The sequence below is a fragment of the Phalacrocorax aristotelis genome, chromosome 7 (assembly GCF_949628215.1).
Source record: "Phalacrocorax aristotelis chromosome 7, bGulAri2.1, whole genome shotgun sequence".
Classification (NCBI taxonomy): domain Eukaryota; kingdom Metazoa; phylum Chordata; class Aves; order Suliformes; family Phalacrocoracidae; genus Phalacrocorax; species Phalacrocorax aristotelis.
Genome location: NC_134282.1, coordinates 4,748,519 through 4,765,396, shown reverse-complemented (window position 1 = coordinate 4,765,396; position 16,878 = coordinate 4,748,519). Strand labels below are relative to the sequence as shown.

Below are 16,878 nucleotides of genomic sequence, written 5' to 3'. Positions count from 1 at the left end.
AATGGGAGCATAAAGCTACTGGTGGCCTGAAAAAATAAGGCCCATATTTTAGAAGTCACGACGTTTTATTCATACGTTCTTGTTTTGTAGCAGGGGAGGGGATAGCTAGAATGTGTTATGAAATTTCTGGAAGACTTTCCTAGCATTAGTCGTGAAGTTGGCCTTGAAACGCTGTCGTGGTCAGCTTCCTCGAATTCATTTGTTTGTAGAGTATATATTTTGATTGTCAATAAAGGTAACAACTTTGTATTTTTTCTGCACTTAATTTGTGTAATTAATCCACACATCAGAGTTTTCTATGACATGGTGAAGTCAGCAAAAGATGTAATCACGCCTACCTGCTAATCTGTGCTTGCAATGTTTCGGTAATTTTAATTAAGCTGTCACTAGGAAGCAGCAGAAAGCTGCAAATTCCTATTTTCTTTCTGCTCGTTACATTTGTAGTGCGAATGTTCATTAGTTTTCATTACGGAAAGCTTGTAAAATTTCTGTTTGTCGCATATTTTTATTTCAAAAAGACATGCGTAGGTTTTTTTTTAGCCTTTGTGAAAGCAGTTACTGCTTCCAGATTGCACGACAATTTTGTAGTGTGTCTCCATCACTTAGAAAATTGGGTTTTTTTTCAGGGTTAGTGGTTCAGTTGGAAAACGCTTGAAAAATGAGTTTTAAAGCACTTCATCAAGCACAGCAAACAAATGGTATAAAATTTTGCTCTTTGAAAATTGATTAACCGTAACAAAATTGAATTTTTTTTTTTCTTCAAATCTAGATACCTCACTTAAAGGAAAGCACAGCTGTACTGTATTTAAACTAATTCTTGGAAATGATAAAAAGCTGGTCTAAAATATTTTGTGGCCATTATGTTGCTTTCTGTGATTGACGAAATCTGTTTTTGTGTTTCCATACTCACTCTCGAAAGTATTTATTGACGTTGACATGCCAGTATAATTATCTTAAGAAATTACAGAAAGTAGCTGCAAAGCAAGAGTCTGTCTTAGCTCAAGGCAACAGATTGAATGACTCTTCTGAAACCACAGTAAAAGCCTGTGAAAAACGATCGGTGCATTCGACAATTCTTAACACTTTGCCAATGATGTACAGTCTTACTGTTAGAGTCGCTGTGGTTGCGTTACATGACACACAAAACTGTCCTCTACCTCACGTGAGATTGAACAGATATTTTATATGGTTTTAGTAAACAAGATGCATCTATCTGGTCACTTAGTTTACAAATTTTGAATTATATTTATTGAAACATGACATACTGTGCTCTTAGCTTATACCTCAATTGTATTTTGTGCTGTTATCCATTTTCATGCCTTGTAAATACCTGTATAGATTGTGGATTCGAAAACAAATAAAGAACTGTAATGTCAGAACACTTGTCGTCGTAATATTTTTGAACACTGACTTCTAAGGTTGACTTTTTGAAAGGTGTTTAACAATGGTGCTTTTCTAAGGAGGACAGTGTCTTCCTTGCTTTGATTATAGTAAATTAGAACTTGATTGCACTGAAACTTGTTACCAGAACTCCCGCTGCCTGCAGCAAGTCCCCACTTTTCTGAAGAGCTTTTTTAGCAAAATCTCCAAGATGAGTATCCCTCCCGCACCATGAGTCTGTTTTCTAATCCTCTTATGGCTCTGTGAAGATATTAGTGACACTAAGATTTCTATGTATCTTGACATAAAGTTGATGTTTGTATGTGTCAGTGCAACCCCTTGTGTGTTCGGCATGTTCTCTGGTGCACAGCTGTTGTTGCTAGTTGACTACTTGAGCAGTATTTGAGTTGTTCACATCTCTCCTTAATAGCTTAGACACAAACATGATAAAAATCACATCGCTGTATAAAATGCTGAGGTTTATAAAAAGTTAAAATCAGAAATGAGAATTATACTTGTTTTTGCTGATGAAAAATACGCCCTATAGTGACTCTCAGGAGTTCTTAGTTTTTGAAAATCACATGATTACATTGCTTCATGTTTTTGTCTACCATCAGGAAGCTTAAATAGCAGAAAATTCAGAACAGAAGATCGAGGAATGAGGCAAGAAGAAGAGGGAGCTGTTCCTCTAAGCTATAGATGAATGGGTCTGCTGTTTAGGTTGAGCTTCCCCCACCTCTAACAATAGCCTGTTCACCATTATTCTGTTGGTCACTTAAAATAATCTAGATTGTAGTAAAAAGATGTAACTTGTACTACAAGTCATATTTGGGGGATTTTCTAGGCGATTTCACTCATACTAAGGGCTTGGGATTTTTTGACAGATAGTAAACACTATCCCATACGCACTCTTGGATCCTCCTCCTTCCCCTTAAATCAGGGTGAAAATGCTTTGGCCTTGCTTTAAGGTAGTGGCCTCGCAGGTAGGAAATCCTGATTGGTTTAGATTATGGCAAACCCTTAATGCTACCATGGACTTGCCTGTACTGTACAGCTGAAGAGAGAAATGAGCGGTATTAACCAGGATGAAGATGAAATTGGTGATATTTTGATGAGCCTAGCTTTTAGTATGGAAGAAAACAACAAGCTGTTCCACTTAAAGCGTCAGCCCTGTTTATTTTTGCATCCCGTGTTATATCTTTATACTGCTGGATTTCCAAGCGAGGGAGAAGCTATCGGGCTGAAAACCCCGGAAATTAGAAGTTGAAGGTGAGTCACTGGTAGGAGAAAAAGTCACAGGGCGTTGGTAGCTTGTGCAAGTATGACTAATTGCAACGCGTGTCATTTGTCAGAGAAAACAACGCTGATGAAGGAAAAACTGCTTGAGTGGCAGGGTCAAAATTTTAGTTTTTAAAGTGTTTGCGCTGTTTCTTTAAGCGCTTGCTTGAAGAATGGCAAATTTTAAGAGTATTGCCCTATGTGTAGCAGTTTATGTAGCGTGTAGCTGGGAAATCATTCTTTGTTTCTTATTTGATTGATCTTGTGGATCATTGTTCACTTGTAGCATGCTAACATATCCACTGAAATATCGGTGGTGTTATTTATAACACTGACAAAGTAGTAGATGTTTCCTGTCTGTATCAACATTAATGAAATAATTCAAACCGTGCCCTGTGGGCACCAGATCGAGTACTCTTGAGTAGTGCTGGTTAATGAAGTGTAAAATTCACTTCTTGCCTGTTGAGCTGCTGCTCGCTCTTTGACAAATACATTTGTGAAGGAAGGCATGGCAGCATAAAAAGCTGCTGTGGTTAAGGAAACCATGACTGTAGGAGGCTGAATGACAGCAGGATGCGTCCACAGCCTGCGGATTCGCATCTCGCGGCACTTAAAAAAGTCTTTTGGTGTGGATTTAGGATGTGCCTGCGCTATCGCCGTGTGAAATGCTTCTAATCTCAGCTTTGGGATGAAACAGGACGTCAAGATGTTGCGAATTTTTCTAGTATTTTGAAGAAAAAATGAAATACTTTGAAGTATATGAGATATCTAAGTGTTAGCGTGGTTCAAAGAATATACATGGCTTTTAAACTCTAAAGGTCTGTGTGGTGGCAGACCTGTTAGATCACAGGGATTTGGATCAGTCACCCCGGAGTGGTTAAGTATCCTTATGCCTGGTATCAATCAAAAATTAGCATTAAGCTATGTGCGCTTATACTTGATACAAACAGATCAGGTGTTTAATTTACAGAATGATTTAAAGTCTGATGAAATGCTAGACCAAAAAAATGCAAACCAAGTCAGCAAAGGGGAGAGACGCAAACTTGTTTGTCAGCTCACCTCCTTCCAGATTTGGGAGGTGACGCGTGATCTGTCCAATGCAATTGCGTGGTCTAAGAAGTGGAACAAGACCAGACTCACTTGAGAGGTGACAAGTTTGTCTCCTGAATAATAAATAAGCCGGTATATTGTTTGGAGAAAGATTAAATCCATCTTGAACTGAAACCTAGACAACATGAAAATGGCCGTTGGATGTAAGTAACAGCTTGCTCCACCTGAAATGGGCTCAGTGGGAGAATAAGCTATGTAGAAAGGTGGAATGGCATCAGGAACGTCAATGGAAGGGCAGCTGGCAGCACAGCTTCGCAAAAGCAAAAAACCAAGGGGTGACCAAGAACATAAACCTAATGCGAACACAACTATTAGGTTTCTGTTTATTTTAAAAGCTCCTCTTCAAAAGTATTTTTTAATTATTTGTGCAGTAACCCCAGTGTTCAGAATAAGCTTTGACAAAACAAAACTGTGGCCTTGTGTCCTTGAATTTTGCATCCAAGGAACACGTGACACATGAAGCTTAGGATGGTCTTGTTCCTTTTTCCACTTTATTTGCTAAAGAATGGGAGAAAATACTGTTGGATGAAGAGCCGGGTATATTTCATTCCTGGCACCTTAATCCTGGAGCGTAGTTTCCAATATTTCTTTTTTCACTCACAGCTCTAGGAATGAATCAAATTCATTGTTCTGTCATTTTTTCGTCCAGTTTTTCCCTTCCCCCGTGCAATGCGGACAGCTCTCCGCTAGTGGTCTCTCCAGGCATGTTTTATCTGCCTCGATCCAAACCTTCCCTTTGCAAAACTAGAAGCACTGGAGGACGCACAAGGAAATTTCATTAGGGGTGTATGTTGGCGGCCGATAACATATATATGTGTTTGTCAAAATACAAAGTAAAGAAAATATCCTGCCTGCCTATTTCTCCTGATGCAGAACGGGCTGTGAATTTTTTATTATTTTGATATTTTGAAGTGAGATGCTCTTTGTTTTATCAAGTAGACTAAAATATACACCCGTAATGAGTCTCAGTAAAAAGCTGCTTATTTTAATTTTAGCATTCAGAAGTGGAAATTAACACATATTAAACACATATTTAAGGCTCTGTGAGTGTTAGTTAATAATTCTGGAAACCCAGACGCAAGCAGAGAATGCGGTGTTGGGTCCTTTATGTTTTTGCAGTTACTGAAAACATCGGGGAAAGACCCAAGACTGATTTTGTCCTTTTACTGCAGCCGTGCTGATGGCGTTAGTGAGGCGATCAATTCCACTTCTTGAGTAACTCTGTCCACCACGTTTCTTGCCCTGTCTTTCCGTGAAGAGGTACCAGTGTGATCGTTTGTCTTCAGCTCAAAAACACTGCCTTTTTTTCTCCCTTGATGCTACATTTTGAATACCCAGGCTGTTTGCATTTGAATAAAGTAGTCTGGTTTGTTTTTCAAGCACGGGTGGGTGTAATTCTGCATCTCCTCCTCTCCACACCCTCCTTCCCCTCTGACTCCCTTGACGAACTGGCAGAAGTTGGGGCTCCCCGCTCGCTCCTCCCATGCGTTATGGGACTGGAGGCAGCTCTAACCCCTCCCAGGGAGGGAGCTGGGCAGAGGCAGCTGAGTGCCTGCAGCAGTGCCTGATCAGGGACCTCATCCTACCAAACCCCTGTCCCTCCTGCTCGCAGATCCCAGCAGGTCCCAGCAGCCGGGATCCGCAGCAGGGACCTCGACAGCCAGCTTCGCTGAACCGCTGTGGGCTCTCCTGCCCAGCTTGCCCCACCAAGGGATCGACATGGTGGCCACCTGCCTGCACCTGGCCGGATTTGTCTGCAGTTTTATAGGGTGGATTGGGGTGGTTGTGGCAACGGCCACCAATGACTGGGTGGTGACTTGCGGCTACACCATTACCACCTGCAGAAAAATGGATGAGCTGGGATCCAAGGGGCTGTGGGCAGACTGCGTCATGGCGACAGGTCTCTATCACTGCAAGCCCCTCGTGGACATCCTCATACTGCCAGGTACGTGTGCCCCGTCCTCCCCCTTCTCGCCCAGAGGTGAGGAGCGAAGCCTTGCTCTGAGCAGCGCAGGTCCTGCTGCCAGAGGAATCGATGGCAAAGCTCCTTCAGCTCCATCAGCACAGGAGATAGTCCATTTAATGCGCTGAAGAACGTGTATGGTAGTTCTTAACATGATTCTCATTAAATTAGACCTGGTTTTAATCATACCTAGGTATCATGTGTTACCTGTGGCTATTAAAGTCCAGTTAATGTTTAATCACTGCTCTTAGTAAACGCTTGCTGTTCCTTTCACATCTTGTATCTAGATTGCATTGCAAAACGCATATCGAGGTGTAATAGAGTGCTCTGAGATATAATGGAGTATTCTGAGTTTTGCTTTGAGATGATGATGAACTACTACACATGCTAAGGTCCTATTCCTCAAAATGATTTTGAGTATAATGAATCTTTCAGCATCTATTATTAACGCTGCTGTGGCTTTTAATCTTTTGGAAGATTGTCATTAGTCTTTGATGGTCTCGTGCTCCCCGCATGTTCTAAGGCATGACAGAAGTTTTACACGGCAAACAGATGTAACTACATTTAACTGGATATTTTCTAATTATATAGTAATTTTCATCTAGTTTACTGCAAAGCAAAAATTAAGCAAGGTGTTTCATCAATATTAATACATCTTTTGAGCTAATTAAACCTGCCAAAGTCTGTGCGGTCTTGTCCCTGTAAGTTCAGGGAATGATCGTACCTGTTTCAATCACTGTTAACTCTGTAGCGCTTCTTCATTCTGCTATGGTTTAGATCGCACCTCCTCTGGCATTTCAGAGGTGCCTCTTCCAAAGCTGGTAGGGTAGAAATAACCATTCCTTGTACTTTTCTTTCATGATTCCTTAATTGATTTGTTTAAACTGTTGTGAAAATAATTTCACAAGAGGTTAGAAAGATGATTCCTGAATTTCTCTCTGTTACAGAGCCTTGCCTGTATCACATAGTGCTTAGCAAGATTCAATCTTTCAGGCTAGCTCCTAGTCTCCCTTTCTCTGTGTATGTATACTTTTATTTCAGTAGGTTTACCTTATTGCTACTATTGTTCAATATGATCTGGCACAGGAAGGCAGAGAAAAGGCTTGCCCCGAAGAAACATTATTGAATTAAATTTAATAAGTAGGTAAATAGGTCTTTCAGCAGCAGAAAGCAATGCTGCTCTCCAGCAGAAACAAATCACAAAACAACCTGCTTGTAACCCATTTGATCCCTACAGCTTTCCATGGGACAGAAATTTATCCTGGTGTGCCCAATAGCTGAAATGTATTCAGAGTCTTTCATTGCCTGAGCCCAGTCTTTAAAACGAATGTGTTTGTATTCTCGTTTAAGCGGGATGGATTGCACAGAAACCACATGGGGCACTGCCAGCCCCTTTGTTTAGAGTCTCATTTTTTACCCTGAAATCCTCAGGTAACTTCTTCTGTTAAGTTTTCTCTTGAAAAAAAAAATAAAGCAAATATTCAATATATACTGAGTCTGCATTTCCAGGAACAGTAAAATCCTCATTCCTGGTTTCTTATCTGTATGTCCGTGGGTCTTGCTTGAGGCCTCTCTTTGCTGATGTTGTTTGAGGCGTCACGAAACTCCGTGTCTGCGTGTGGCAGCTTCATTTGGTTAATAAGAGGGGAGAAAGAGCCAGCATACTCGCTCTGCTGAGACTCCCCAGAGCTGGTGGAGACTCACCAGGCACTGGAGCAAATCTCACACTGATTCTTCTTTTGCATGCAAGCAATGGCCTGTTTTTATTTACTTACATATGAATTTTACGTTTTATAGATAAATTATATCTAAAATAAATTATACATAAAATAAATATAAATCTAAAATGATTGATACTTATTATACAGAGTCCCTCACAGACTGGTGGAAATAGTTCGTCCCTGCCCAGCACACCCACTGTCCCTGTCCCCTGTTGTTCCTCGCTGCCTTGTGCTAGGCCGCTGCTGCACAGGGGCAGGAGGAGAGGGGTGGTAACTGATAAAATGCCAGGGAATCCTGTGATATCCGTAGGGACCCGGAGGAATAACGTGGCCCTTGGTTATGGCAACTTGAGTGATTCTGCAAGGTGCAGTCATTCCTTCTCCCTAAGGAAGAGCTGTGCCAGCGGTCAGCTCGAGCCACGGCTCTCCTCTGAAACCCTGCTGGCAGGCTGGACTCCGGAGGTGCAGCAGCGGGACGTGGCTGTGGTTGGTGAGCATCCCTCCTCCTCCCAGGTCAACAGTCCTCAGGTCCTCAGGGCAGCTGGTGGTGGTATCTCATGGACCTGCATGTTTCAGTAATGGGTCTTCAGCTATTCAGCCCTCCTCTGGATGACCGTGGACCTCCTCTCCTCACTGCAAGCTGTTCTTTAAGACTTTAAATCCTTGTTATTTAATCAAAGCCCTCTCTATGGAAATATTTAGGAAAACTCCTTCCTAGCTGTTTCTCCTACTTTCCCTTCCCATATTTCCCAGCTCCATGATTTCTCAGTGTCTCGCTGGGAAGAGCTCGTGTCTTCCAGGCAGTGCTACTTGTTCATTGGAAAATTTTGAGCCTGCACATCCAGTGTTGATGCACTAACCACTGTACTGCAGCCTCACTGTCCTAATTGCTTACACAAAGGATTGAATCTGCCTTCTGTGCTCCATGCAACTCTTGGGAGCTAATCGAACCGAACCCTGCGTCCAAAGGCCTCCTTCTCTTGTGCTGAGTAATCAAAGTCCTCTTTCCTTGCCTTGCCAACAGGTTATGTCCAAGCATGTCGAGCACTAATGATCGCCGCCTCTGTCCTGGGTCTTCCCGCAATCTTCTTGCTGATAACAGTCTTGCCCTGCATCCGGATGGGCCACGAGCCTGGAGCTGCCAAGTACCGGCGGTCCCAGCTGGGAGGGATCCTCATCATCCTCCTGGGTAAGGTTCCTGCTGGCCCTGCACGTGGGTGGAACTGGGGGTCGTCTTCTGCTCCAGGACGGTGTGGTGCAAGCTGGTTGAGCATGTCCACCTGAAAGCAGGGTTGTCCAGGCTGGGCTGACCCTGAAGCTCTCCAGCATCGCTGCAGTCTGTGGGGCAAACCAAAGACACAAACAGGAGTGGGAGGACAAAGACAGGAGGCAGGGACCAAAGCAGAGAGAAGAGGGGAGGGCTGCAAAACCCTGCTGTGCATCGTCTTGTGGAGTCCTTGGGCACGGACATCGCCTGTGGCTGCAGGAGGGCGACAGCTGCTGCACACAGGCAGCTGCCCGTGGGTGCTGGTTTGCTGCGGAAGCGATGCTGGTTTTGGAACAGGGTCTAAACTCCCCACAGGGAAAGGATAGCCTCTGAATTTTCCCTGGGCATCACAGATGCAGCTGGGTCAAAGTAAGCTGAGACGTTTGGGGAGGGAAGCCCATGGCTGAGGGGGTGTTGGTGCTGTGGGGACAACAGGGGAGGGAGCAAGGAGGTGACACGGACCTGGGAAGAGGGCTGGCATGTCCCCTGTGCCTCCCAACCCCCTCTGGCCAGCCTTGCCCTTGGCCCCTGAGTTCCCCTGGGAATTTCTTCCTGTCCTCAGTGCCTGCGGAGGAGATTGTTTTGAGCAGCGCAGACTGTGGAGCTCATTGTCCCCAGTGCAACACCTGCATGTTCTTGAAGCCTCGTCATCTCAGCAACAGGCTGCGGTGCCTTGTTTTTACCCGTCTGTGTGGCAGAGGAGGAGGGGTGAGGGAAAGTGGCCTCTTTGTGTGGCTCTGCTGGTTGCTGGCAGCCCGTGCTGACATCATGCCCATCTTCTTTCTTCTTCTTCTCCTTATTTTTTTTTCAAGTGGGCACTGGATATAGCTGCACACTCGGAGGGGCTGTCCTCTGGATGCTCCTTCCTTGCAAGTGGCCTCTCCTCCAGTGCCTGGGTGAGAAGCAGATAGTACAAGTCAATATGTCCAAAATCTAAGGGACTGAGACCAAGGGGCCCTTTCAATGTCTGTGGGGTTTAAGGGCACATTACTACAACTGGAAGTCCTAAAATTAGCTTTATAGGGCCTGTTTAGGATATCCCGATTGTGAATGGCCACATTAGAGAGCTGCTGGAATGTGGTCTTCAACCCTGTCCCGAAACCTTGAGTCACATATTTGGGCTTGGCAAAGTGAAAGAAAAAGTGTGTTTTTTCTGCCTGTGAATGAAATTTCAGTGCTGGAGGAGTCTGCTCCGCTGGATTTCCCCTGCCTAGGATGGGGGAGGCCTAGCAGAGCTGCACTTTGTGGCAAACAAATGCAAGTTTTCAGTTCCAGACAAGGAGAACCGTGCTGTAGATCAGCCCCATTTGTGTGGCTGCAGATGTGGAAGCAAGAGGATCGCTCCTAAATCTGCTTTGCTGAAGAGCAGTAGTGTAAGAGTGGCAGTGGCAGCATTGGGTAATGCTGCATTAGAACAAGTGAAATCCCGTATCTTGCAGTGTTGCACCAGGGGTTTGGGGTCTGGTGTGCCGCTCTGCTACCCTGGTCTTGCAGTGGTGTTACACCAGGGAGGAGAATTAGGTGTAAGAGGTTGGAGGAGGTTGTGGTGCTCCATCAGCCAGGCTCCTCTCTGCCTCAGAACACTAAGTAGATCCTGTGAGGAGAGCAAACGTGTTTACACAGACATTGGCGGACAGATGCTCTTTGGGTTGGATTTGGACTCCTTACTGATTTTTATCCCTGGCAGTTTTGCAGCATCTGCAGGTGAAGTGGATTGCTCATGTCACTGATGTCCTGAATGATCTGGGCTGGGAACAGCAGCCTGGTCACAATGTTTTAGTCACAATTACAATAATGCTCTTTTTGTCAGATCACAAATGAAGGACAAATAAGCTCCTTTTGCTCTTAAGGTTTTTTTTAAAAAAACACAAACCAACCCAACCCAAATTTATTTTTACAAACCCCAATTTTTTCCAGGCTGATCAACAAGATGGTCCCTTTGGAAGAAGAATAATGTACAGAACTTGGGACTTTAACATTACTTAAGCTGATTCATGATCTGTTATTTGCAAAATGAGGTGTTACCATTCCAGAACATTTAATAAGCACAGATCAGGCTTTGAAAGTCATAATACTGACTTAAAATTAATTACATTCTAGAAGTAATATGCCCTGGACTGTTCTTATTTACCCTCTGGCCACTGAACTGTCGTTCATGGTTTTCCCTAACCGTACGGGTTCCAGCCTTTTCCTCTAAGTGGAGACCAAGTCCCAGAGCCCTGGTTAAAAGAAAACAAACCCCAAAATGCTCACAGGCAGCAGAAGTAGAGAGTCGAGATGTGATCAGGGGAGCTGGCCCCACGGCAAACTTCACTTGTCGCTCGGGGAAGGGATGGCAGTTTGTTACCGAAATTTATTATAAAGGAAAAACGGGTTGAAACAGTGTAGAAAAAAAAAACACCAAAGAAAAGAAAAGAAAACTTGAAAACTTGCCAGGAAAACAATGGGCTCAGATATTCCATTGATTTTTCTGTCCGCTGATAATAGCAGGCTGCAGAGTGCAACCTGTGTGCACACCCTCCTATCCTGCCTGCTGATGTATTTATGTCTTTGCTTGATCCCATCTGTCCGAGAGAACTGATTTATTGCTGAAAACAACCGTCAGCAGAGGTTTGCTCTGAGCCGGTATGAAAACATTTCATACTCTGGTGTTGATGGAAAAACCCTGGCCCATCCTGTGTTGTTATTACTAATTCGGGAGACCCCGTGCTGGTAACCAAGGGGGCATTTTCCTAATGGAGGTGAGGGACTTGAGGCTGGAAAACACGGATGAAAAATACATTAGTTATTGGCAATTACTACTACAACATGACAGTATTAGCTATTGTATACTAAATAAATCATATTAATAAGTTTTCCTGGACACTGCATGAGATTTACTTGTAGAAGCATAGATATCAAGATAAAAAGATTGCCTTGAATATAGAAAAAAAAATGGATAACTGTTATTTCAACCAAATGCTTTGAAAGAGAAATCTGTGTGACTTCGAGCAACTCATAATGATTAGATTTAGCTGTGAAAGAGAAGTATTCTTTCTTCTGCAGAAAGCCTTTAACTTACTGTTAAGGAATTTGGCAGGGACTCACTGTCCCTTGAGTTAGAGTAATCTGGCTTTATCTCCCCCACCTCCCCAAGCACCTTCTGTGCTTGTTGTCTATGTGTACTTCCATCTGATTAAAATATGCCTGTAATGTTGACTATTAAGAGTTTCAGCTCAACGGATTGAGCCACTACAAGTCCATAGTCAAAAAAGACTTAGAAATGCTGGGAGCCTGGGATGTGTCCCTGTGGATTCACAGCGATCTCGCAGAGCAAGGACAACCATGCCATCTATTACCGAGCGGACTTCTGCAGGTAGAGGCAGTGGCTTCTACAGGACTGCCTGCTCTAGCTGCAAAAAGCAGGCAAGGTTTCCAGTATCTGTGTGCCCCGAAATGCGCCTGGTTTTCCAGCTAATGTAGTTGGTCTAATAGAAAATAGTCCTTCTCTTTGCAGACTTTCTTCTACTTTTCCGCTACATACATATTTAGGGAGAGGCAAAGGGGTAATAATTTCGCTTCAAAGAGTTTGTCCTTGTAGGCAGCTATTTTAGTACTTGAAACTTGCTCTAAAATGTCTTTTCCAATCCCTTTGGGTTTCTTGGCAAATCAACTTTTTTCCCAGCCTTTCTCTGAGACAGAGCTAGACCAAAATTTGAGTTCACCAAGAAATATTGCAACTGCAGACCGTCCTTTTCACATCTTCTCAGAGGATTTACAACCCAATCTAATCTATGCAGAACGATGAAATCCACTCCTGTTTCAGGGCGTTCCTCTTGCTGAGCAACGGGGTCACTGGTGACTGACGGCAGCTGGTAGCCTCCGAAGACAGAGAGGTCAAACTAACCCATGCAAAGTCCTTGGCTTGTGTTTCACAGCTTTCTAGTATTGTCAGCATTAAAATAAGGTGGTTTTACATGTAGTTGAGCCACATGCACAAGAGATGCCATTGTGTTAGCGTCCCTGAGAGCTCTTCTCACCCCAGCGCAAGTGTTTTCTTCGGTCCTGTGTTGTGGGGGAGGGTCTGGATAGATAAGGCTCTTATAGTCTATGGACATAAACATATATATACATATATATTTTCTGCTGACAGAAAAAGAAAAGATGATTGTGGTTTTTTTGGATAACAAAGAAGCTTTTTTTCTGGAGCCTGTTAGAGTTCTTTGTGGATTCCCAACTGATACATTTTTGTTTTAAAGCATTAGAGGCTCATTAGCTGTTTGCAGGGCTGATCCACACGCAGGAAAAATGCTGTTCTCCCCTCCCTGCCTTCTCCAGAAATTCCTTCCAAAGCCGCAGGGTCCTTGCTTTGAGGAGGCCCGAAATTATTACTGGCTTTATTAGCATCCTTCAAATGTTCTTCTCTTTTCCATAAGAAAATATTTTCTCTCACAATAACTGCAGCTATTGGGGACGGGTTTTCTGCTGTACCGGCCAGGAGCTATGGTTTGTTCTCCACTTTAACTAAACAATTTTATTTTTAATCTCACCCCCCTTTTTTTCTCTTTTGCAACCTTAACTTTTTGACACTGCCTCCAGATACCTTTTAACGCGGTCGGTGGAAATCTGTACCGCTGCCATGGTCCTGTTTTTGTTTTGCTCTGATTCTCTGATAGCCACAAGGATGGAGTCCCGCACAGCTTGTCCCAGAGGCAAGTAAATATTGACAAATTAATTCTTCTCAGATGTACAGGCCATAAAGGAGTATTGTTTTAGGACCTGCTCCTGTGAAGCGATTAACACCATCAACTCCTGTTGCCCTCGGTGCATGGGGGGACTTTGCAGGATGGAGGTAGGACCCTTTGTGAGGGTAGTGAGTGTGACCTTGTGTAGCACAAGGAGAATGCAGGGCACATATTTTCTCCCTGCTTGGAGCAAACCATGCGTGTGTGCTTTGAGCAAACCATGCGTGCGTGCTGCACACTGAAAACCTGGCTGCCTGCAAAGTGCTGAGTTTGAACCCGCTTGACTCTCCTGAGGGCACCTACTTCACATGTCACTTGCCTAGCAGCCCTTGCAGCATCACCGTGGCAGCCTCCCCGCTTTTCGTGGGAAAAAACTATGGAATTTCAAGAAAAATTTGAAGTTCTTGGTCGTTTTTTGGCCTACTGTCAAAAACTCTAGGTAAAATACTCTTTTCCCTTCAGCTGAAGTCCCATTTCTATACAGTTCAGTAGGTTCATGGAGACCCTTGCTGGGTTTGTCCCCATCACTTGATATCGAGAAATTTCCTATAGGGAAATGGAATCTACTTTCCAGAGTTATGAGACATTTCCTTCTCCATAAAAAAACCCAGCAATGCCATACTGCTGTTTGTCTTGTCCCTGCCCATTTTCTGCTTGTATTTTATAAACCCTACTCTGTCTTGCTAAGTGCTGGGATAGTTCGTTAATGCTTATGTGACCATTCAGTCGAACAACTGCAGTGATGATGATTGACAAGGGCTGAGGACGTAGCACATGAGTTCATGCAGAAATAGTGATTTAAACCGGTTGACTCTGGGCCACTGATTTTACTGTCTCACCGATGCATACGGCTTTCGTGGTCTTGCTTCATATCTAATCTTTTCCTAATTCTGCAGCGCTCTGGAGCATCAGTTTCAGGGATGACTTTCATTCTTCTCCCTTAAAGATATTTCTAGGGAACAAATCTGTTTCCCTCGTAATAAATATATCAGATTGTGACAAGCAGCAGTTGTTTTTTCTTTTTGTTTGTCAGTGCCTGAGGGAGATGGCGGTTCTCTCTTGATTCTCTCCGTGAGGCTCCCACGCTGCCTCCTGCTCGGAGATCTCTTGGACCAAGCCCTGATGCTGATGCTCCTGGGCCCCACTGTGGGACTTCAAGGGAGGAGGGACGTGCTTTCTCTCCATCCCGTCCTGCAGAGCCGTCCCTCCCCTTTGCTGTGCTTTGTGTCCCTGCGGCGGGGTTACGTGCCGGAGTTACCTTTCCCTTCCGTCTCTCCCCAGCCATGTGCGGCGTCGTTGCGACCATCTGGTTTCCCGTGTGCGCCCACCGCGAGACCACCATTATGAGCTTCGGCTACTCCCTGTACACGGGCTGGATCGGCTCTGCTCTCTGCCTCTTCGGCGGCTGCGTCATCGTCTGCTGCTCGGGAGATGCCCAGACGTTCGGTGAAAACCGGTTCTACTACGCCTCGGGATCCAGCTCCCCTACCCACGCAAAGAGCGCTCACGTGTAAGCGTCCTGGGGATGTCCCACGGCTGCCGTCGGATGCTTTGGCTGGTGGGTTTGTGTGCCCTGGGTTTGCTTCTACTGCCACGCACCGCTGTCAGGCTCCCGGGGGAAGATTTAGAAAAGCAGCACAAATGTCTGGTAGTTTGAAGCGTTATTCTCCCCATCTGTTCCCCCCTTCTCTAGAAAGAAAGCTCCAGCCAGCCCTACCTCTTGGTCCTCCCTATTTTGTCCTGACCACCTGCCCCATCTTCTTGCAGCTAGGATGACTCAGGTGGTTTGGGGTTGTCATGTGGGTTTTAGGGTTTTAATTTTATTTTCTAGCTCCCCTGATTATAGGAGAGTTTAAAGCAATAAAACAGAAATGAGAGAGACACCTTCCTGTTGTTAGAAGGACTCTGGCAGCTTCTCCCACCACGTCACTATTTGCTTTCCCCTGTTCAAGGTCACTGCTTTGGGGCGGTTTGGGCGAGCGGGTAGGGAGGAAGGCTCTACTCTCCAACCGGGCAAATGTTTCTCTTTTGGAACAAGAGTAGGGGAATTTTTTCTGCCTTTCTCTGTAAATACTTTTGTATAAGTTTGGTTATTTTAGTAACAGTATTTCCCCCACCCCCACAGTCATCAGTATGAAGGAAACAGAACCCAAAGGTCCTAATTACAGGGTAGATAACAGTGCCTTTTTATATAGTTTTACATGACTTTGGGGGCTCTAATGCCTGCACTCTGGTTTGGTTTTTTTTTTTTCCTTTGTACAGATCAATTGCTAAAAATGTATTTTTACATTTTTTTTTTAAACTTCTTGCTTTCTTCCTCTAAATTTGTGTTCTGTCCTGCATCATTAAAGTAGCACATTTTAACACGCAGTGTAATGTACCTGTTACAATACAATTCTGGTGAATACTGATGATGCCTTTGTACTTTCAGTGAAATACTGTACAATAAATAACAGAGTACCTGCAACCACTGGCTTCCTTTTTTCCTTCCGTCCTGTGTGTTTCCACAGCTAGCTTTTCCATGACGGGTGTTTCCCGATGACTTTGAAGGTTATATATTTTTTTAATAGCAGTTCAGGATGAGGCATTCTGCTCTGCTGTGGAATTAAGTGGGCCTTTGTTTTTTTTTTTAATATTTAAAATGAGTAATTTTCCTGTATGGTACCAACCATTGTCTTATCCATTCGTTCTTTCAATGTTCCCGATGGCAGCTTGCACCAGAGGTACCGACTCGTGGTGCTCTTCGTATCAGGGAGACGTAGAAGCCCACTGAGGTGGTGGAGATACACCCCCAGCACTGCTTGGGTGTGCTGAAGTTGAGAAGTCATGTTGCTGGAAGTGCTCTCAGCTGAAATGAGTCTGATCTAGGGTCATCGCTCGGATTAAAACCGTGTAAGATCAAGATCTAACTCTGCCCTTACCGGAGGCTGTAGCAATTTAATTACATTGATACAAAATCCCATCTGTTCCCAGAGATGTTAACTCAGTTCAAATAATTTGTGTAAGCCAGCCTTCAGGAGCAGGAAAAGAGGAATAGCTGCTGCTCAAGCGTGGACAAGGGGGAGAGCCTGGGTGGTGTTGCGTGTAGGAGGAGAGGGGATTGACCAAGCAGAGGAGAGGACCAACCAAAATATCTGGGATGACAGGGAACAATTTGAAAGCAAGGCTGCTAGTCAAGCCTTGGTGGATGAGGGGCCGTCCCTTCATCTTGGTCTACTTCAGCTGGAAAATCCAAACTGGGCGACACAGCCATGGGCAAGGATGCTGCAGCTCCCACACCTCGTCCCCTCCATGCGCGAAGCCAAGGTGGAAGCATTTAAAAGGAGTGAATAGGGAGGCTCCAGGAGGGGCTGGTCATGCCCTGGACTGCCTGTGCATCACCCTCCAGCTCCAACACGCAACCCCAGCATCTGCCTTTAAGACCGAGCAGGCTTG

General features: G+C 44.5%; 1 protein-coding gene across 1 annotated transcript; it reads left to right on the top strand.

Annotated features, from left to right (window-relative positions):
- The first annotated feature begins 5,294 nt into the window (after positions 1-5,294).
- Positions 5,295-15,910, top strand: CLDN11 (claudin 11). Its single transcript, XM_075098493.1, has 3 exons — positions 5,295-5,713; positions 8,477-8,641; positions 14,725-15,910. Exons 1-3 carry the CDS (start codon positions 5,488-5,490, stop codon positions 14,955-14,957), a joined length of 624 nt encoding a protein of 207 aa, XP_074954594.1. The 5' UTR covers positions 5,295-5,487; the 3' UTR covers positions 14,958-15,910.
- Positions 15,911-16,878: the final 968 nt, after the last annotated feature.